The sequence below is a fragment of the Phoxinus phoxinus genome, assembly GCF_949152265.1.
Source record: "Phoxinus phoxinus genome assembly, chromosome: 18".
NCBI classification, from domain to species: Eukaryota; Metazoa; Chordata; class Actinopteri; order Cypriniformes; family Leuciscidae; genus Phoxinus; species Phoxinus phoxinus.
In genome coordinates this window covers 11,409,828-11,433,487 of record NC_136893.1, presented here as the reverse complement: position 1 = coordinate 11,433,487, position 23,660 = coordinate 11,409,828, and the positions used below count along the sequence as shown (strand labels likewise).

Here is a 23,660-nt window from a genome sequence, read left to right as displayed (position 1 = left end):
CTTTTTTTCCACTGATCAATTTAAAACTTCAAATTCAAAACTCTGCACCAAAGCTCATATGCTTTACTGTTGGCATGTTTCAGATGCATTCGCTTAAATATCCTTAAAATGATTGTAACAACCTTCTCTTGCCTTGACGAAATATTCAAATCAGCAGAACTCAAATCATTTGACATGTCCCTGTATAAACTGAAAGCTTTCCTGTACTGCCTTTCCACAAATGTGGGTTTGAATCTTACATTGTTGCATGCTATTTTGAAGAACACCTCCTAAATGATGAAGGAAATGATGTAGAGAAAGAATTGGACATGATCCATGTCTACGTGACAAAACCATTGTATTATATCAAATTAAACTGGTTCCTTTTGGAACGCAAGGGTGTTTTAGAACACACAATGTTTCCTTCTCTGCTGTTTTCTCTGTGATGATGTGTGTTTCTGATATAGGGGAGACCGGGGCTAGTTGTCACACGTGAATATTTCTCAAAGTAGGATTATTTCTGTTTCTGTATACACACAAAAAACCTACAAAAAGACCCAAGATAGTTTACTGAACACTATAGAGGGGGCATGCTGTCACACTATATGGAGTAAGTAGTCACAATGAAACCTGCCATTAAACAGTCTATTATGGCCTATTATTCAGCTAAATTTTCCAGTATAACAACTAAACATTGTAAGAATAAATTGTATAAAATTGTTTTTTTAAAACATGCATTAAACGTGACAAATTGCCCTGATATTATGAAAAATATTCTTGCCCTCAAATCAGTTAAACCTTTCAGCCAAAATCTTAATTCTATCCTTTATTAGCGTGGTTTTACTGAAATTAGTTTAGCCAAGAAATATTACAAAAAAATACTTCACAGGAATTATTAGATTTTTAGACTCTTTTTGTTCTAGGTGTTTAAAACTATCATACAAAATCACTGGTGGAGAAAACCAACATTAGCGTATTTTGACTTTTTGACTCGAAACCTTTTGGTTACTGTGACAACTTGCCCCGGTGTGCAGGTTCTAGTGGAGTTTTCCAGAATGCTTATGATTAAACTCCATCAGACACTTTATGATGACCTGAATAGATGAAAACCTTCACAGTCATTAATTTTAAGAGTGTTGTGGCTAAAAAAAATTAAAAACGAAATAATGACCAAAATGATACTGATAAAGAAAACAAAATCCTCCAAATCAGTGAGCTTTCTGAGATCTGGCTAGGTAATCTAGTCAACACATGCAAACATCTGGTTAATTTGTCTCTGTTTTAAGTCACATTCTGGGCATTCTTGAGCAGTAAAGGGTTAATTTGCACACACAGATGGGGGAGAGGGGTTTTAAGCATTCACTATCACAAAGGTGCCAAATCAAAGTGACTTCTGTCGCGGCCAGTGGGATATAAACAGCTGGGGGTCCATTCACATTGAGCTCCAGTGGAGCGTAACGGTTGTCTGTTATTTACACTGGCAATTACGAGACAACATGACTGTGAACTTGATGGGAGAAGGTCAGACCACTGTTCCCATGAATGGCCCGACTATTTACTGACAACTGTAAAATGTCTGAAGACTCTCCAATCATTTGTCTTTCCTTTAAGTGCTTCCTCGACACCTTAGAAACAATGGCCATCTTAAATTAGCATCCTGAATGCTATTACATTAACATTTGAATAAATGCAAAACGCTGAGGTTCGACACCCTGCGTTAGATTTAACATTAGCCATTTGCTGAACTTCACACATCTGTTAAAACGAACTAAGGGTGCTTGACAAGGTATTAAATGGATTTTTTGCTATGAAGGAATGAACAAAACAAAGCACAAGCTTTTGATTCGCAGAGTTATTCATGTTTATTAATATTTCACATGCTGGTCTTCATAGAACTGTGCACTGTATAAACATTATATACATTTGGTTCATGTTTTGAAACTATAGTGATGAAGATCTCGACTGATATTTATAGCAGTGCCATTCTCTGCAAGAAAACAAGACTTCAGGTGATCTGTCAGGGAATAGTGTTGGCAAAATTTTGCAACCAGAATGTATGATTTCGACATAAGGCATCAATTCCCCCTAAAACAAAATACCAATAAAGCAACAACAAAAATGTAAACAAATGACAGTTTCACCAAGTGACAAATACTTGTCATTGTGCTGTTCAAAGAATTTCCTGTAGCTTTTGAATTAAAATCTTTAAATAAATGTGCAAGGGCAAAGTTTGGTCATGAGAAGTCTTTGCATCCAGAGCCATAAAAAAAGTCACTTTTATTTGATATATCACGAGAGAACTTCTGCTGTGACCATAAGTCTCTTTAAAATCTCAAAGGTTGGTTTCGGTGCAGCATCGTGTGCGTTCGCTCCAGTGTTTTCAAATAAAGTACAATGGAAACAGGCCCATGTCCCTATTGCTTTTTGGAATATCTGTTAAAAACCTTCAGATGACGCAAATGTCCTTGTAAGGTCTCTGGTCTCATTCCGGACACTATATTGAGTTCTTTTGCATTTTGCCTTCTTTACTCTCTCTTAATGTTGCTTAGCAGTGCATCAGTCCCACTGTGAGCGGGCTGACCGGACCGGCTCTTCCTGCTCTGATGGGTCTTCACGTGCTTGGAGAGATGATCGCTCCGCATAAACCTTTTCCCACACTGCTGACAGCCGAAGCGCTTCTCCCCGGTGTGCGTGCGGAGATGCCTCTGCAGCTCATCTGAGCGTGTGAAGCTCTTCCCGCAGAAGAGCCAGTTGCAGATGAAGGGGCGCTCGCCGGCGTGCCAGCGCAGGTGCGCCTTCAGGTGAGAGGTTTTTTTGTAAACCTTGCCACAATCTGGAATGTGACAAATGTGCAGTCTTTTCTTCCCGAACTCCAGAGCAGCACCTCCGTTTCCCGAGGACTGGCAGTTGGGGCATTTGCACCTGCGACAGCGACGAGTGGAGCTCAACAGACCCTTTGAGGTGCCCTGCAGAAGTGCAGCAATTTGAGGCTGGTGGCCCAAAACCAGCTGCCGTCCCAGAGAGAAGGGGTGGCTGGAGGGCGCGCTGCTACTCTGAGGGAGACTCCACCACTGCTGGCCGTCCTCGACGTGCCCGCCGGGCAGGTGAGGTCTTCCTGAAGCGTTTTGAAGGAAGCTGGGAAAGTTCTGACCCACAGCGTTGTGCTGCGCGTAGTACGCCGCGTTCCCCTGCGTCTGGGAGGAGAGCATCTTTACCGGAGACAGCTCGAACGAGTAGGCGGACGGGGGCTCGGCCGGAGGTGTGAGGGGCAGCTCGTGGTGGTGATGGTGGTGGTGATGGTGATGATGGGCGTGCGAGCCCAGGGTGGGCTGCATGTGGCCGGGGAACTGCATTTTGGGCATGGTAAAGGTCATCTGGTGAGCGCTCAAGCTGGAGTTAGGGGCCACGTCATTGCTCCAGAGCTGAAACATGCTGGAAGCGGAGCCCACGGGACCCTCGTAGGGGAGCTGTGACCCCTCCTGCCAAGCCTGACTGCATGTGGTGGCCAAAAAAGAAAGGGTGTTAGGGCCGCTCTCTGGAGAGGAGCTGGGAGTACGATCCTAGAGGGGAGAAAACAAATAATTGTGACTAAATCAACCTACATATTTGCATATACAGAATCACTCTACAAATAATATAACAAAATAAGTTAATAATTAATAATCAAAATAATAATTGCTGCCTTATTTGAAATTTTAAAGAAATAATTATAATAATTGTATAATATACAAATAATAAAAAATTTAAATAAGGCAGCAATTAAACTTATGTTAATAAATGTTTACGAAAGAAAGAAAGAAAGAAAGAAAGAAAGAAAGAAAGAAAGAAAGAAAGAAAGAAAGAAAGAAAGAAAGAAAGAAAGAAAGAAAGAAAGAAAGAAAGAGAATGAATTGAACCAAAAATAAAGTTAAGCAGAAAACAAAAATTCTAAGTTGGAGATGTGATTGTGCCAAAGTCTCTCTATGTACTCGAAAAATGCACGATAAAACAAATGAAAGATCAGTACCTGTAGGAAATTGTGCAGGAAATTGTCCGCTCTGGATAAGGTTAACGCAGCCATGTATGCACTGGGTCTTCAAAATATCCACACCTGCGAAAAAGCGCGGCGCGCAGTGCGTAACCGAGCCAAAGTCAGAGTGCGCGGGTACGAGGGCGAGGAGGCGCGCAAAAATCCTGCTCGGATTGACCCCGCTACACAGTCAGGTTACCGGTGCATGAGTTTAGATGTAATGCTCATCAATAATCCCTCGATTCTCTCTTGCTACTCCTTTCCTTTATCGGCTGTAAGAGTCGTTGGCCACTCCGCGCTCTTGCTGCTGGTTTTCTGGGTCCCTTTTTAAAAAGCAGCGGCTTTCAAGACTCGTCCTTTTGAAGTGCGACTGAAGGGCCTGTCGCAATAAGTCCTGAGGATCATTTCAAAGGCGCTCGGATCGCATCTTCTCTTTATAGGGAAAAGATCCTCTCGACGGGGTCTCTTAAGTATGTATCAGGAGGGCCAGTGAATGGAGGAGAGATGCGGTGGGGGAATATTGGGGAGGGCAATCTGTGGGAGATTAGGAAGAGGGGTGTGTATTATAACCTTCATTTTATTCTAATTTAATTTTGCCAAATGTTAACCTGAGAGAGCTCCTTTCATTTACCGGTTGTTGGCGAGAAGAGTCTAAAATGAAAAAGTTGGTTTAGCTTGTAACTGGTATTTACAAGTTTAACACTCGTTCTTTTGTCATAAATGAAGAACGAAACGAACCCACTCTCTTGTTACACTCATTAAAACAACTTTAATTTTGCCAACACAATTTTCCATTAATTTAACTTGGCACATTCATTTCTACTTGTTTTTAAGAGTTTCAACCTGATTTTTTTCCACCAAGTGCAACGAGCCACTAAATATACATATATTTTTTAATTAAGGCATCAGATAAAACTTAAATATTATATTTTAGCTGACTGCAAAGTACAGTTGATGTGCATTTAAAAATGAAAATGAAAATAAATTATGAGCTAGACATTATGAAAATGTGAATTTTTCATAACACTTTACTGGGAATTAATATAATGTAATAAGGTTTGCATATAATGCTAAAAGGTTTTGAGGGGTTTAAAGTGACTAAAACTTTTGAAAGTATTTTATGCAGATTAGTAACTGTATTTGATCTTTCCTTCTGAGCACCACTAACTGTTAATCTGTCTATTGATAGGAGCTGTTCAACTGTTAGTCAACTGATCATTCTGTGAAAATGGCGTATTAAGACGCCAAATTATGTTTGTTGACGATCGAATTGGGCTATTATTCTTGTCCCGTTAATAAAAGAGAATGAAGAAGCTACACCAGGTAATCAGAAACCTGTAAAAGTTTCAAACAAGACAAGTGAAATAAATGTCCAAGCGCACTAGCTCGCACTCTTAAGTGATATTATAAATAAAGAGCCCTGCGTGATATTTTCACACTCCGGGTTCAAGTTAAGGGCGTCATCACATTTAAAGGGATTAAATGCAGAGCATCCAAAGTTCATTTAACACTTTGAGTCTTTCTCTAAGAGAATTTACATTGAAGTCGGAAAGCCATTTAACATCTTAATACATAGAAAATCCTCGCTGCTTTGTGTTGCCTCTCACCTCTAGTCGCATAACAATCGACCTTTGTCCCAGCAGATGCATTGCTTTAGTCTGCTAAAATATACCAGAGCGATGGAGAAATGAGATGACACGTAGGAAACGTGCTAAACTTATACATGCGTCGACTTGTAATCAGTCCAATAGAGTTGTTTAAAACCATTTTTTTAGGCTTTTAAAAATGTATCTCGAAGATGTATTTTAAAATAAACTAGCCTATTAATAACTGTTTATATTTAGTTATTGGTTTTATTGAAAGAGGGACAATCTCTTTTTTATTCAATGATAAATTAATGATATATATATATATGAACTGACTGAGTTCATTAAAATAACAAATTAATAAATAAATAGATAACATGTATAAACAAACCAACAACATCCTCTCTCCAAATTTAACCTGCAAAATTATTGCTCTGTGTAAAAATCACATTAGAGAGACTGAATTTTAAACATAACATAATAAGCAGCAGCACATCCCTACTGTATGGGGGGCAATTAAAGGGTGTAATACTAATAAAACAAAATAACAGTCAAAAAAGGGGGAACAGGTAGAGGACGGAGGTATAACACATCAAATATTTGGTCGCTTTACGTAGGGGAGGCTGCCTCCGTCTCCTTTTGCTTGCTTTATTACGGAGCAGAAGTTGTTAATTACCCAGATTCTTATTTCCTGTCCCCTAAATCCCCCCCTCCTTCCCCCCACCCACCCCCACTCCTCTCACTGCCTCCCAGATGAGTGTCTTTGAAGTGCAAAGTACGCTCTCCTCACTTTGAACTGTGCAAACAATGCTCCAGTGGTTGTGCTTACCTTCCCCATGTTACCTCATTTAAATAGACCTGGATACGGCTTATGCCGTTTTCAAGGGAAAACTCATTTCCAAAGCAAGCACAGATCCCAGCCTTCATTAGGCAGCTGTAGAGATGGCAGGCAATCAGGAGAACTGCCTTTAACAGAGCTTTCGGCTGCTGAGGTGGCCTGAGCACAGTCACTTCATTTGGGCTGAAATTAAATGATTTTAAATTATGGTTTGAATTGAATTTTTAAAAAGGACAAAATGGGATGTGCATGGGATTTATATACCTTGTTAATTTACTACTTTTATTATTTATAACAAACTTGATCTACGATTACTTAATGAATTTATATATTATATATTATTTGTATAATATTCTGAATATTGTAACATATGTGTATACATACACACACACACACATATATATATTTAATTTTTTAGATGAATATTGTTTTAAATAATGCTAATAAATTAGCAAGTATTATATCCCACTTTGTCCATTTTTTAAATTCGTATTAATTCAAGATATTTTCTGTCACACACACACACACACACACAATTTATATATATATATATACAGAACTGTGCAAAAGTCTTAAGCACGTTAGTATTTTCACACAAATTTTTATTTTTATTTTAAGGCAGTTTATCTTATGGAAATACCAGTTTACATCTCCAAACATTCCTTTTGCTATTCATTGTAATAATCCAATGAGATTTTTGTATGCAACAGCCGGTATGATCCACACGGAGATCTGATCTCACCATCATCGAGTCTATCTGTGATTACATGAATAGACAGACTAAATCCAGAAGAACTGCAACGTCTCCAAGGTGCTTGAAGAAACCTAGCCTACTCGAAAAACTATGTGGAAGTGTATCTAGGACAAAAGCGGTTTTAAACGCAAAGGGTGGTGTTACCAAATACTGACTTGATGATGGTGAGATCTGATCATACAGACTTCTTGTGCATACAAAAATCTCATTATTACAATTAATGGTAAAATTAATGTTTGGAAATGTAAACTAATATTTCCTACCGACACTACAGCAAAATATATAAACAACTGGCTTAAAACCAATTGTGGGGGGTGAAAATAACGTGCCTAAGATTTTTGCGCAGTACTGTACATGTGGACAAAAGGGAGTGAATATATAGTGATATAATGTTTATATCAGTTTTATAACTATTTAATATCTAATATTTTCTCCCCACAACATTTATAATATATTCAGTTTTAAATATTATTCTAAATAGTGGTTGTAAATGGTAATAAATTGGCAAGATTAATTTTGTCCTTTTTAAATATCAATTTAAAAATAATTTCACATTCTAATTCTAATCATAATTTACCATAGATAATATATTTGTACGTATATAGTATTTAGATTTAATTTTAATTCCACAATCTAATTTTACAAATTTACCATTGATCCAGACAGCAAGAGTCTTACTTTTCTCCATCACAAATGCAAAACCCATTCATTCAAAGATCAATGTCCTCATAAAATGACCCAAACAATGGCAGGCATGTTGTCAAGCTGTTTTTTAGCATGTCTGGAGGGCAGTTTAAGAGTCTCAGATCACTAAATTGTCCCAGCTGTCTTGACCATCTGCACTCCAAACAGCCAGCCGCAAGCTTTTGTACTGTTGGCCATCTCCAAAAGCCAGTTTACAGCCCCACATGGACTAAATGACTCAAAACCCCCAACTTGACAAATGTGGTATAATGGATGAGACAGAGTGCATGTAAAAACCTGCTGCCCCCCCGCATCTTTCCAGCTAAACACTAATCAATGCAATCAGGAGCAGCACTGTTCATAATGACCACGACAGAGTCAAGGAATGTTGATAGTTCAGGATGCTGAGCGTTAGGTCTGGCTAATGTTGATGAATTTGCACAAATATTTGATTAATTTACCATAAGCTCTCATTTAAGGCTCAACTAAGCATTTTTAACTGTAATGCACAATAAAAATGTAAAAGATTCTTGAGGCATTGGAGGTTCCTGGCAGAATCTCTATCCGTCTGAAATATCCTATATTTGTAGTCAAGGAACTTATAAGGGTTCTGAATATGATAATCTGAATAACCACAAAATGTGTCAGAAGAATCCCCCCAAGACAGTGCATTACCAGCTGATTCAATTTTGAATTGAACTTGTCTTTACATTTAAAAGTATAGTTTAATGTACTTTAAAATGAAAGATTGAGAAAGCTGAAAAGAAGTCAAAAGTTTTTCTACAGTATGAAATTCTCATAAGCCACTGCGAATGAAAGAAATTGTCATAAAATGTTTGCATGCGTGTAAAATCTTTTCAGCAATTGTCCATTTGCATTTATGTGAGACGGAATTCCGTCATTGGTGTGTGAAAATAAAAAAAGGGCAAAAATCTACTTGTCAGAGAAACTTTTATCATTACTAGGGGCACTTGAAGTTTGTTTGCATTTTGTTTTTCAGTACTCTTAACAACTTCAGAAGTCAGATCACAGGAGCCCATGTGATCAAAGCAGTTTTCGGTTAGTTCAGGAAACACAGGAGCTATACCCCATGCTTTGATATTCTACATCAATATTTCAATTCAACAATCGCTTGACATGCGCCTGCACTCCCTGAGACGAAAGGAAAGAGTGAAATGGAGGGGGTACTGGAACTGTATATAAAACGAGAGTGAAGACTTTACAGCAAGGAACAACTCCCTTCCTCAGCACAGATCTGCTTCGTCTGTCATTTAAATACACACTGACTGCTTAATCCCAGAGCAACAATGGATGGGAAACCAGAGCGATTCAGGTCTTTGACCCACACGAAGTCACGTGACCCGCTCTGAAAGTTGCCATCTGAAAGAAATTTGCTCAGTCTCCGAGCTTTGAAGACTACTTCAGCACTTTGAACTCTCACATATTGAAAAGACATCCTGTTTGAAGAGCAGACATTCAACCTCAAGCACTTTCATTGGAAGACAAGACTATTTGATATACACTACCGTTCGAAAGTCTGTGGTCAGTACGATTTGTTTCGAAAGAAATTAATACTTTTATTCAGGATGGATGCATTAAATAGATCAAACTTGAGAGTACAGTCATTTACAGTGCAGCAAAAGATTTGAGCTCACATAAATGAATCCTGATGGTTTCCACAAGAATATTAAGCTGCACAACTGTTTTCAGCATTAATAATAATAAGAAATGTTTCTTGACCAGCACAATGATTTCTGAAGGGTCATGTGACACTGAAGACCGGAGGAATGATGCTAAAAATTCAGCTTTGCTATCTCAAGAATACATTTTTACATATATCACAATAGAAAATGCCTGATTTTGTGTGATAAATTTACTTGCATTTCAGAGTGTCTTAGTGTGTATATTTCTCTTGCTGTTTGTTTATTTATAGCTTTCATTTTTTTTATCCTAAATCCATTTTAGACTTCTATCATATTTTTATTACTTTACTCTGACACTTATTAAAAGGCACTGAACTCAAACACAGCAGATGTTTGCATGTACCTACCTGAAATTTAAAATGAATGATTACTAATTTACAGAGCGAGGGGGGCATTGTTTATTTATGGATCATGTTATTTAAAACCCTTAAAGACTAAAGACTAATTCCCCAACATAGCTGTCAGTCTAAGGCAACATAATATAAATAATATACAAGCCCGGCTGAAAACAAAAGGAAAGAACAGGCGTATTATCAATCAAATACGGCTCAGAACATGCAAACACACACTGAAAACAGAAGAAAATAAATAGTCAGAACACCTGACAATGTCGAGTTAATGTGGGTATTGTGCAGCACATGGACCCCAGCCAATTTCCTCAGAAGCTCAGAATTACAGTGAGACGTGTGAAGAGTTTGTCAAGCTTTGACGGCTGTGTTCTAATTACACGTATGATGCCTGTACCTCCATTTGATTACATGGTAGAAAGCTTTACTCTGTGGAAATCACTAATATACTATACTGGTAGAATGTTATCGTAGCAATACATTATATTCCTCCCAAAGAAATAACTTATATTTAGTTAGAAACATTTCAAAGGGACTGAGAAATATTTTTAGTTTTTAAGAAGATGAAGTGGGGAAAAAAAAATCTATCATGCAATCAAAACCAATTTTAAAACTCCAGGTGCAAAACAAATCATAATTCATAATTTGGTTAGAATGGGACAACATTCTGAGCTTGAGCTGTGCAGAAAATATTGTTCTTACATTCCAAGAAAAGCTGTTGAAATGTATATGATGTTTGCTTCTGACATTCACAACGGTGAGTGATGACCTCAGCATTTTAAGTGAAGAATGTGTTTCTTTAAAAGGATGCAGGTGCTTCTACAGGCCACCAATATGACCGTACATGTGCAAGCAGTGGATCTACTTAAAAGTGCTAAAAATGCATTATTAACATGCTTAGTTAGTATATGGTATCCTAACAGAATTAATTCAGCATATCCAGCATGCCCTATGAGCATAATGCAACAATTCACCCGAACATTGTGTCTTTATATCATCATCCTCATGTTATTCCCAGAGCATATGCTCTTTTATTGTTTTTCAATGAAACACACATGTTGTGTTTTCACATTTTATGGGGACTTTTCATTGACATAATTTAATATAATTCTGAACATAATTCTGTCCCCTTTACACTAACCCCATCCCTAAACCTACACATCACAGAAAACTTTCTGCATTTTTATATTTTAAGCTGTTTTCGTCATATGTAGGGTTTACCACGACACACTCACACAATCCTGATAGCCTGACAGTATACGTTTCACTATTAAAGGGATAGTTCACTAAATTTGTACAATTCTGTCATCATTTACTCACCCTCACTTCATTCCAAACCCATATGACTGCCTTTTTTCACAGAAAAATGTATACACAGAATTTTTTTTCCGCATATTTTGAAGAATGTTGGTAACCAAACATTTCGGTTTCGGTTCACATTGCCTTCGTTGTACACTCAGGAAAAAAGGTAAAGCTGAGGGTACACCTTTGGTGCATATTAGTGGTACTCAAAGGTATACTGTATATTGGTAACAAATGTGTATATATTAGTACCTTAAATAGTAAAAAATGTGAAGCTTTTTAAAGGATACCATCCCAGTGACAGCTTTTGTAAAAAAAAATGCGTATGGGCGAAAAATACAAGTTACTGTGCCATGAAACTGTTTGGCAGAATATTTCACATTTTTGGGAGGACTATCCCTTTAGTGTAACTGTATGAAAATAACTATATAAGATTAAGGGTCTCCTTAGACCCCTCTGTGCCCTTCCTCCACCCTGTATCCCGGGCCATATGCGGCCTACTTATCCAATGCATTAGTGATGAGCCAGTGGCAGAGCCCCTGACACAAGCAGCAGCTCTGCTCACAGATGTAGATTTATTTGTGTTTGCACACCTCCATCAGCAGCTGTTTGGCCCCCACGGTTAGCACAGCCCCCGTAATGCACGGAGAGATGTCATCCGGCAGCGAGCCATGCCAGGCAACGGCGGCGTGCTGTTGTGTGCTGCTTAACCAGGGGCGCTTTGAAGATGCCACCTTTTGACAGAGAGCTGCTTTTATCTAATCCTCATGCCGTAATTTGCACCCCCGTAACTTTAATTTATGACTACTGATCAAATACCTGCCTTTTGAAAATGAGAAACTTAAGTATTTTTTTTCGTCTTCTGTTTTTTTTCCTTCTCTTCTCAATGCAAAAAGAATTCCTAATGTTGCAGGTTGAAGGGGTGCACATTATGATGGAGAAGAACAGTGGATCAACTGGTCTTTGATCTATAGCTTAATTGAGTGTGCAGACATTATAAGACCAAACCGACTGTGATGGATCAATGATAAATTCATTCCTAATACAAATTTATAATGCTAACTTAAGAAAGAACGGCCATTTTCATATGCAGTACATGGTTCCCACATTTTTTTTTATAATTTCCAATCGATTGTGATTTTGAAAAAGCATATTTAATATGCCCTTGCAAAGAATTTCTAGCGGATAAAATATTTTAGAGCTAAACATATCAAGATTCTTAAAAAAATATATATATAATTTTTACATTATATTCCATTATTTTTCAAATGTTATTTTTTTTCCATAATAAAAAAAAAAACTGACTGAATTTAATTTGTATTAGGTAAACCTTTTTTCATTAGTCAATTTTTTTAAAACCTTTCATTTGACTTTATAACCATATAATACTGTATAATGGCATCCACCTATGTCAGATAATTCAAGTGATTCAATTAAATACATTAAGTATGGCAATTAATTTAAAATTAAAACAACATCCAATAGTTAAGTAATGGACAAAATGTCAATAAATAATTTTTTTCATTAAAATTTTTTTTTAATTGTGAAGGAAAGTAAAAGCAGTAGATGGATGATAGAATGATAGATAGATAGATAGATAGATAGATAGATAGATAGATAGATAGATAGATAGATAGATAGATAGATAGATAGATAGATAGATAGATAGATAGATAGATAGATATATAGAACGATAGAATGATAGATAGACAGACAGACAGACAGACAGACAGATAGATAGATAGATAGATAGATAGATAGATAGATAGATAGATAGATAGATAGATAGATAGATAGATAGATAGATAGATAGATAGATAGATTAAATATCACTTTCAGTGAAATTTTTGCCATGAGACCTGGTTAATTTAATAAAATGAATTTGATGAGTTTGAAATATATCAAAATAAGAAATGAAAAACTTCCGAGTCACCATTGGGATGCTACACTACGCATTTGTGAGAAAGTCCTTTCAAGACGTCTCGGTCTACTGTACGTTACGTCTATTGAGTTCACTTCACCGGCTGACGACAATCAGGCACGTCAGAGGCAGTTTTTCTCCTTGTCTTCTAAGATCTTTCCTTCCTCTTTCCCCACAACAGAACAGACGGCTCTAGTTTGCAAAACAAATGAACAAACAGATAACAGGAATGGAGTGATGAAAGAGTAAACAACATGCTCGATGCCCCACAACCATAATACTGTCTAAGTAGGTTATCCGCCATAACCCACTTTGATTGTTGCGTATGTGAATGACGAACTCCAACTGTCCACTAAATCCAGGTAAGTCGAAATAATAAATAAATAAGTTACCCTCATTCGTAGGCTATACCCCAAACACTTCATTATGAAGAAACATGATATTTAGTCAATCTATTGATGTTGCCTAACTAATTGTAAAGCAGGGACTCAAAGCAGATGCTGCATTTCAAAGCACTTGTGAGCAACTAGACAGGTTATGATTTATGCTAAGATGCGTGGCTTCAAAGCGCTGAATGAGGCTTCTAAACAAATTGAACAAGTCAAGCACTATTCACCCAGGACTGAGAGAGTGCCGAGCGCATGCAGATCAGAGGAGAGCGCCTGCCGCTTGTAATATCCCTCAATGGAAGCACAGGTCCGCTGGGAAGAGCCAGCAGATAGTGGTTAACACTGGGCTGTGTGCACGGGCATGGGAATTCTGTGCCAACGCTGCTGCAACACCTGTGCTGAGGATCCAAACCTCACTCATGTCAGGAGCATGATCAGGCAGTCGGTGGTGGGGGGCTGGCAGACCCTCCCTGGGGACTTGACACCTTTTCTGCACGGTACCGTTATTTAGGTGCGAACAGAGAGAAACACACGGTCTGTGTCAACAATCTGATGCAATATCAGTAAACATTGATAATTATTTATGAAGCGCCGGCTTACTGTACCGGGATAGCTGTTAAAAGGCTTGTGGAATATGCTCAGTGCACGTGTCCTCTGGATATGTCAGCTTGTGAGTAATGAGCCTTGACAACTCAAGTTAGTTGCCAACAGGTTTTGACAAAGGTGGAAATGCAGAATCTTCTGCACAGGCCCCTAACAGGAAAAATGATGTGTGATATATATACGTACAAAATAACTAGATATAGACATCTAGTTATAATATAATGTAATGTAATGTAATAACCCTTCGGGCACTTTTGACTAAAACATTTTAAGTTTTGATTTTTGTTGACTTTTGTGGTACTTATGTGCACACAATAAAATTTAAATTGTCCTTAAAAAAATGTCCCCAAACATTATAGATATTTTTTTAATTGTGTCTGGGGGGGGGGGGGGGGGGGGGGGGGGGTTGGGGTTAATGCAATGAAGGGGTTAATTGAATAATAATAATAATACAAAAATATAAATAAATTGTATGGATTAATATATTTATTGTATTGTAAAAATGAAAACAAATAAATCATATTAACTGCATAATTATTACTTAATACCATAAAATCCCCTCAAAATACAAAATAAAAAAATATTATTTATCAATAATATATTACATTGATTTTACTGTAAAAAAATGTACATTTGAGGTGTTCGGACACTTCTGACCGGAAAGACTATGAGTGTGACCCCACCAGAGGGTTAAATATACAAATATTATATGATATTCCAGATAGCTGGACTAATATTTTCTAGTCATCATCAAACATAATGTGACAGGTTCATGCATCTCTCTCACTCACTCACAAAAAAAATCCTTCTCCTTTCTCCCATTTGATGCAACCTAAATTGGTGCCGAATAAACAAATTGCTAAATTTTTAATTAACTTCATAACATCTGCACTTCAGCTTTGAGAGAGCAGGGAGATTTCCTTTTAACCTATTCCAGCACATTTGCACACCAAGGTAAATCTTGATGCTGGCACTTTTACAGAGAGGAAGAAGAAAAAAATTAAAAATGGAAATGAACTCGTACTTGTGTGTGTAGATCAAAGACACAGAATTATTCAACTTTTTGCCATTGCTTGATCTTCAAAAATAAAAGAAATGAAAGTGGAGAAACGCAGAGATGGATAGATCGGTCTAGGTTGGATGTCTTCTGTTTATTTATCATTCTGCTTTTACTCTCCTTCACACTTTTGTTGTAAATATCTGTCCTGTTGATTTTCATATACAAGTAGATAATCCACATGACCAAGATAACATTTCAACATCAAAACCAAATCTGCATCCCTGTTCATGTGGATGGAAATCTGTTTTTGTCATTTGTTAAATTAAGCATTTAAAGAAAAATCATAGTTAATGAGCTCAGATAAACCAATATTGTTCATTTTCAGTATGTGGAAATATTCAGAAGTATTTCTGGCTGCAATATTCCTAGTCAACTGCTAATATTTTGCCTGTTTTAGTATTAATACTTTAAACACTTGAAGTATTGTAATGTTGAAATTGTAATGTGTAGGTTTTAAATCGACTGTATGCAATATCTCTATTAAAGATTTTTTTGATTCATAGAAAAAAGCAATCCTCAGAGGAAACATATTTCAACTGTCTGTATTGCAAGTTGTTGTCCAGCAGAGAGCAGTGCTGAGTCAATCCTGAACCAGTGAGTCTACGCAGCTCGTGCTTCACATTGCAATATTCACAATCTTAGTCTCACATAATAAATGGACTGAGTTTGGTCTGCACAGTCTTCATAAAACTGAACTCTGTAGAATGACAGCTAGGCTACACTACATTTGCCTAAAACACAGATACATGTAGCAGAAAAAGCATGCCTGAAATGTGAGCGGTCCTGCCACCATCCCCCTCTGCACACCTGCTCTGATGTGTATGATAGTCCAGAACAGCACAGCTTCTTCAACAACTCTCTCTTTGATGAGACACACAATGCCAGCTCTGTATGGCAGCCATCACCTGTCTACCTGTGGGAAACAAGGGCACTAATGGGATGCCTTGAACCTACAGCAGGACAATACAGGGAAGATGCCTGCTGAGCCCGTACGGTGGGTTGTGATTAAACAAAATGTATTCACACCTAATGAAGTGAGGTTGTCCTGTACCAATTTCTCCACTAGGGGACAGTCTTTAAATCATTAAAGGATTAGTTCACTTTTAAAATGAAAATTCTGTCATCATATACTCACCCTTAAGTTGTTTCAAACCTGTATGAATTTCTTTGCTCTGCTGAACACAAAGGAAGATATTTAGAAGAATGTCGGTAACCAGACAGTTTTTGGTTCCCAATGACTGCCATAGTAGGAAAAAAATATACTATGGCAGTCATTGGGAACCAAAAATTGTCTGGTTACCGACATTCTTCTAAATATCTTCCTTTGTGTTCAGCAGAGCAAAGAAATTCATACAGGTTTGAAACAACTTAAGGGTGAGTATATGATGACAGAATTTTCATTTTAAAAGTGAACTAATCCTTTAAGTCTAAGATTATATAAATAATATTTCATGATAGTCTTTAGGCACCATTTAAAAGTATGGGGTCAGCAAGCTTTAAAAAATTTTTTAAAAAAAATTATACTTTTATTTAGCAAGGATGCATTCAATTGAACAAAAGTTACAGTAAAGATTTTTACACTGCTACAAAAAAAAAAAAAAAAAAAAATGCTGTTCTTGTAAACTTTCTATTAATTAAATATTCCTAACAAAATCACGGTTTACACAAAAACGCAGCACCACCACTTTCCAAAGTGATAATAATTAGAAATGTTAGTTAAAATGATAGTTCAGTTCAGTTCACCCAAAAGTGAAAATGACCCCTTGGTTTACTCACCCTAAAGCCATCCAAGGTGTATATGACTTTCTTCTTTCAGCCAAACACAATCGGAGTTATGTACACTGGCTCTTCAAAGCTTTATAATGGCAGTGAATGGATGAATTTTGAAGCCCAAAAAAGTGCATCCATCTTTCATAATAGAAATCCACACGGCTACGGGGGTTGATTAAGGCCTTATGAAGCACAGCGATGTGATGTGAAACAAAAAAACAGTCACAGATTAGACATCTTAACTGAGAATTTGTAAAGAGAAATGTCGGAGTATTTCGATATAATAAAAAAGGAGCTTGAGTTTGGACCAGCCCTATTTGTTTGAACCGCAGGAGGCATCAAAGCTCAGGAGGCTACTCCCACATCGCATCAGGGGTTAGGTACTCTTGTTTTGGCGTGAGTCACCTTATAGGCCATCTGCCAGAAGCTAGTAATTTAGTTTTTAAAGTTTTAAATATGGATATTTTTGGCCGTTATTAACCCCCTGGAGTCATATAGATTACTTTTATGATGGATGGATGCACTTTTTTGTACTTTAAAATCCGGACCGCCATTCGCATTATGAAGCTTGGAAAAACAATTCTATTTTTTGATAGGCCTAACTTACTGGCTTGAGGGTGAGTAAATCATGGGATAATTTTCACTTTTGTGTGAACTATCCCTTTAAGCACCACATCATAATAGAATGATTTATGAAGGATGATCGTGACTTGTGAGACACTGAGGCCTCATCCACACTACTGCGTTTTAGTTTATAAACGGAGAATTAAAACGAATACGATCTCCGTCCACACCAGCTTTTTAGCTGCGTATTAGAATTGAGGAAAAACTGGCGTCCACATCAATAAACGTTGCAACCTGACTGACAAAACACAAATCTCTGACTTTCGCTGGTGGAAAAACCTCGTAACTAATTTTGAGCTTGATTCTGGGAAAATGTTAACAATATAACGACACACGCAAGTGCCACTAATAACTTTGACAACATGTTTAACATGATGTTATTTTTTTTTTTCCTGGTTCTAGACTAACCTGACATTTTCGTTGGTTTCAAAACACACACCACGCTGCTGGAAACCACCTGTTCTTCTTCTTCTTCTTTTCCTTTTTATGGCGGTTGGCAAACAACTTATAAGTGTGCATTACCGCCACCTTCTGATATGGAGTGTGGATCACAATAGCCTTTACTCACTACTCTTTAAATATACAAATAAATACATAAATAAAACCAATAAATACCTACATAAATATCTAATAACATTATTAATATTAAAACATTATCACTCACATCATTATTATATACAACTTTCAAAAACACCTAAACTCATATCCTTCTAATAAGCCCTGTATTATTCAAAAACACAAATATCGCTCTATACCCTACACTCCCTGAATTCATTTGTAATATTTCCTTCATTTCAAATCTAATTTTTTCTTTACTTAACCAGTCTTTCAGCCTCATCCTTTCCTCCTTATACCTATGACAATCAATAATTACATGTTCTACTGTTTCATTAATATTACAGACCTCACACATCCCAGTTTCATGTTTCCCTATTATTTTTAGCGTACTACTTAATCCAGTATGCCCAAATCTCATTCTTGAAATAATGTCCTCTTCCCTTTTATTCCTATTACTTTCTCTCATGTCTCCTACCCTCTTTTGGATGCTGTAATACATTCTCGCTTTTGTTTCCATATTCCACTCCTCTTGCCACTTCTTTCTCATTTCGGCTTTGATTATACTTTTAACTTCCGCCTTACTATATCTTACTACCATATCTATCTCTGCTTTTTTGGTTGCATTTTTTGCATATTTGTCTGCCAATTCATTTCCATCTACTCCTACATGGGCTGGAATCCATATGAATTTTACTATTACCCCCACTCTATTAACTCTGAAAACAGTTTGGGCTATTTCCAACATAATATCCTGTCTTGCTTCTGATTTCATGTTCTTAATACTGGTTAACGCACTGCTTGAATCTGACCCTATTAACGCTTTTATTGGTTTATTATTTTCTACCCACTCAAGGGCTAAGAGAATGGCCAACATTTCTCCTGTAAACACTGACAATTTATCATTTACTCTCTTATTTAACATAACATTAATTTCTGGTATAATGAACGCAGCTCCTACTCTATTATCATCTGTTTTTGATGCATCTGTATATATCTTAGTAAACATAGAATACTTCTCCTCTAGATATCTGCTAACCTGACTCCTGTCAATACTATTCTCTTTTTTCCACTCTAAAAGGTGCAAATCTACCTCTAATTCCCCTAATAGCCAAGGTGGAACATTGGATAATGGCACAGTGGGGCTTACCATCATATTTCCTATCCCTATCTCATTTACAGCATCGCTTATTATCCAACCAAAACTCTTACTCTGTCGCCTTTCCTTTTCTTGACAAGGTTGTAGCACCTTCTGAGTCGGGTGTCTTTCCTTATGCCCTTTTAAATTTGCCCAGTACGTTAATGCTATCTGATTTCTTCTAATATCCAATGGCATCTCACTCATTTCCACTTGTAATGCTGCTACTGGGGTTGTTTTAAAAGCACCACAACAGAGTCTCAACGCCTGGCTTTGAATAACATCCAGCTTTTTTAATAATGTTCTCGAAGCAGACTGGTAAACTGTACATCCATAATCAATAACTGCCCTAATTAATCCAATATATACTGTTTTCAATGAGGTCCTACTTGCTCCCCACTCTCTACCTCTCAGACATCTTACTACATTTAGTATTCTTTTACATTTTTCAACAACTTTCTCAATATGTATCTTCCAGTTAATTTTTTTGTCAAACCATATCCCGAGATATTTAAAACATTCCACTCTCTCTAAATTTTTGTCATACAGTTTAAGTTGAATCTGTTCTTGATTTTTTCTTTGTGAAAAACAGACTACTTTGGTCTTTGCCACTGAAAACCTAAAACCCCATTCCATTCCCCAACTCTCTACTTTCCCAATTGCCTCTTGCATCTTCCTCACTATATATTTTATATTCCTTCCCTTTTTCCACATTACACCATCATCTGCAAATAAAGAAACACTTATAGATCTATCAACTCTACTAAACACTTCATTTATCATAATTGAAAACAAAACTGGACTAACTATACTCCCTTGAGGAGTTCCATTTTCCACTAAATACTTTGTACTCAATTCTTTCCCTATTCTTATTGCGATCCACCTATCCGTTAAAAAGTTTTTGATCCAACTATACATTCTACCTCTTATTCCCATCTGAAAAATCTTAATCATTAGTCCTTGTTTCCACAACATATCGTACGCCTTCTCAACATCAAAAAATACCGATACAATACTTTCTTTATTAATTTGAGCTTTCCTAATTTCACTCTCTAAACATATAGCCGGATCTATTGTGCTTCGTCCCTTTCTAAACCCACTCTGGTATTCCTTTATTAGTTCATTTGTCTCCAAATAATACTTTAATCTTTCATTTATCATTTTTTCCATAATTTTCCCTATATGTGAAGTTAAAGCAATCGGTCTGTAACTTTCTGCCAAACTCGGATCCTTACCTGGTTTACATATAGGGACAATAATTGATTCTTTCCACTGTTTTGGCAAACATCCCACTTCCCAAACCTTATTATATAACTTTAATAACATTTCTTTACTCTCATCATTTAAATTTTTTATCATACAATAACTTATTTGATCATTTCCTGGTGTTGTTTTTCCCGAATTTCTTAAGGCATTATTCAATTCACCCATTGTAAACATCGCATTTATGATACTTCCATTATCCCCATCATCCTGCATTACTTCAACATTATCTCTTATTGTTTTCTCCCTCTGTATCTTTTCCTCATTACTCAAATTACCATTACTATGTATTTTAACAAATGTCCTTGCCAGCAACTCTGCTTTACCTTTGCTCTCTATTATTACTTCCTCTCCATCTTTCATTATAGGATAACCATACTCTCTTTTATTTCCTGACATTCTCTTAATCATACCCCATACTCTATCTAATGGTGTACTTCTTCCTAGAGATTCACAATACTTCCCCCAAAAGTTTTTCTTAACTCTCTTTATTGTCTTCCTTACTACAGCCTGCTTCCTCTTATATTCAATTAAATTCTGAAAGTTATGTGTTCTTTTCAGGATTTTAAATGCCTTATTTCTCTCTTTAATTACCTTTGTGCATTCTTGCGTCCACCACGGAACTATTTTCTTTCTATTACTGCCTCCTCTTTTTGGTATCGACTCTTTTGCTGCACCTAAAATAATACTACTTAATTCTTCATTCAGATCTTCAATTCCCTGATTTATACTAACCTCCTTTAATTTTTCTTTGGACAATATTCTAAACTTGTTCCAATCTGCTTCCTCAAATTTCCACCTACTTACTTTCTCTTCCTTTTGCATGTCCCTTTCTATTCCAATTTCTGTAAATATAGGATAATGATCACTCCCTATAGTGCTCTCTTTACTTACTTCCCAACAACTTATCCCTACCAAAGACTGGGACACTAATGTAAGATCTATTGCGGTCTCTGTACCCTTACTTAAATTTATCCTTGTACCAGATCCATCATTCAGACATACTAATTCCTTTTCATCCATTATCTCTTCTAAAATTTCTCCATTCCGGTCTTCTTTTTCACCCCACACCTTACTGTGTGCATTAAAATCCCCGCACCAAATAATTTTTCCTCTCCACTCCTCCAGTATTGATTCTAGTTGTACTCTCTCTAGTTTTTTACATGGGTTATAAAAGTTAATCACTTTAAGCTTTTCTTTCTTGTTCCATATTTCAATAACTATTACCTCTAATTCTTGTAATGTTTTTAACCTCCTATATACTATACCCTCTTTAATAAATATTGCACACCCTCCTCCAATTCCATTTCTTCTATCTTCACGTATGGTATTATATCCTTTAATAATGAAATCCAGATTAGGTTTGAGCCATGTTTCTTGAATGCATATGATATCCGGTTTCTTTCCTACTTTATCAACATATCTCTTAAACTCAAATCCATTTGCTAACAAACTTCTAGCATTCCATTGAACTACCAACATTAAGTTATGCTTTGAGAAGCTGTATCTGCATTCCCTTCTCCGTGGTTAAGGTCAGCATGTATCTTTTCCCATGACAAATCTTTCATGTTTAGGAATTTAGCAGCTGCCTTAACTATGATTTTAATCTTCTCTGTTTTTGTTTTTGCTTGTTCTGAGCAGTTGATGACATATGCTACAAAAAGCACTATCCTATCCATTGATATTCCTGTATTTTCCTTCTCTGACCCCGTTCCTTCTTTAGTTGTACTAATATCTTCTTTTCCTCTTTCATTATTACATATTTTCACAGCCTCTGCGTATGTTACTTTCTGATTTGATTTTACTTTTTGAACCTCTACTGCCTTTTTCCGGACTTCACATCCCCCATACGCTGCTGTGTGGTTCCCTCCACAGTTGCAACACTTTATTGTTACATTACTCCCACATTCTCCATACGCATGTTCTCCTCCACATCTACCACATCTCTGTTTCCCTTTACATACATTTGCAGTATGTCCATACCGCTGACATTTGTAACATCTTAATGGAGGAGGAACATATTCTCTGACGGTAAAGCTCATATATCCTACCATCACTTTCCTAGGAAGCATCTCATCTTTAAACTGTAGCAGTATGGATTCACTATCAGTTTTTTCTCCATTTCTGAAAGCCTGCATACGAGTGATTTCTGTGATCATTCCTCCTTTAATCACTTTCCTTAGTTCTTCCAGATTCTCTTCTATGGGAATTCCTGTTATCACTCCCCTAGATCCTCTCTTCTCACCAATTATTCTTTTCTCCACTATTTCTTTTTTACATACTGATTGCAGTTTCATAGTTTTATTTTTCTGCTCAGCATTTTTGCATTTCACCAATAGACTCCCATCACGCAACACCTTTGCCATTTCTATTTCCCCAATTGCTTTCTTCAATCCAGTTGTCAGAGTGATCGGGCTAACTGATGTAATTTCATTCCCCACTTTAAATTTAAGAATGATCTTAAACTCTTCCATCATTATCTTTTTCCTTACTTCTCGACTTTCTTCATCCTCTTCCAATGCTCTTTTATTTATCATCTGACTATTCCTATACTCTTTTTTCCCTCCTCCTTTCCTACTTGTACTCTTTTCCCAACCCATCTGCATATCTTCATCCTCTGAACATCCACTATAGTTTGCCATTCTGATCCAGTCACAAATCAGATTATGCCATGAACCCGCAAACAAAACAAACTAAATAAGCGTATTGCAACAAAGAAAAAAGAAAAACCTTCCTCTTCAGCAATATTTAGCCGCTCAATCACTCGTTACGTGGGACGCTGCTCCACATCCGGCCACGTCCGCTCAATACCTGGAAACCACCTGGCTGCTATCCATTTTGATAATATCAGAGAATGTCACTCTCAGTAAACTTCCGGCTTCTGAACTGGTTGCAGTTCCACTCTGGTTCCATATGAGGGCGCTCACAGGACGAGTGCAGAATGAATGGAGGTCTATGGAGCTATACCCCTCAAAATCCACTTTTCTCAGGATATAATTTTTTGTCTAGTAATTTGAATGTTGTATTCGAAAGGAGATGCAAAGAAATTACACATTGACGGGTGTTAGATTTTTTTTAGAGTCACTTATTTGCTCTAAGTGCCTTAAAAAGTATTTTAAAATGTCAATGACGTCA

General features: G+C 36.9%; 1 protein-coding gene across 6 annotated transcripts; it reads right to left on the bottom strand.

The window, feature by feature from the left end:
* Window positions 1–1,820: 1,820 nt before the first annotated feature.
* Window positions 1,821–23,448, bottom strand: sp5l (Sp5 transcription factor-like). Of its 6 annotated transcripts, none has more exons than XM_079588996.1 (5): window positions 23,348–23,448; window positions 17,978–18,026; window positions 15,942–16,088; window positions 3,986–4,522; window positions 1,821–3,539 (listed from the first exon to the last, which is right to left on the bottom strand). In XM_079588996.1, exons 4-5 carry the CDS (start codon window positions 4,037–4,039, stop codon window positions 2,505–2,507), a joined length of 1,089 nt encoding a protein of 362 aa, XP_079445122.1. In that variant the 5' UTR covers window positions 4,040–4,522; window positions 15,942–16,088; window positions 17,978–18,026; window positions 23,348–23,448; the 3' UTR covers window positions 1,821–2,504. The 6 variants fall into 6 exon arrangements, with proteins under 6 accessions (XP_079445122.1, XP_079445117.1, XP_079445119.1 ...); XM_079588991.1 differs by lacking the exon at window positions 23,348–23,448 and adding an exon at window positions 6,404–6,595 and having other exon boundaries at window positions 17,978–18,051; XM_079588993.1 differs by lacking the exon at window positions 23,348–23,448 and adding an exon at window positions 6,404–6,595 and having other exon boundaries at window positions 15,983–16,088; window positions 17,978–18,051.
* Window positions 23,449–23,660: the final 212 nt, after the last annotated feature.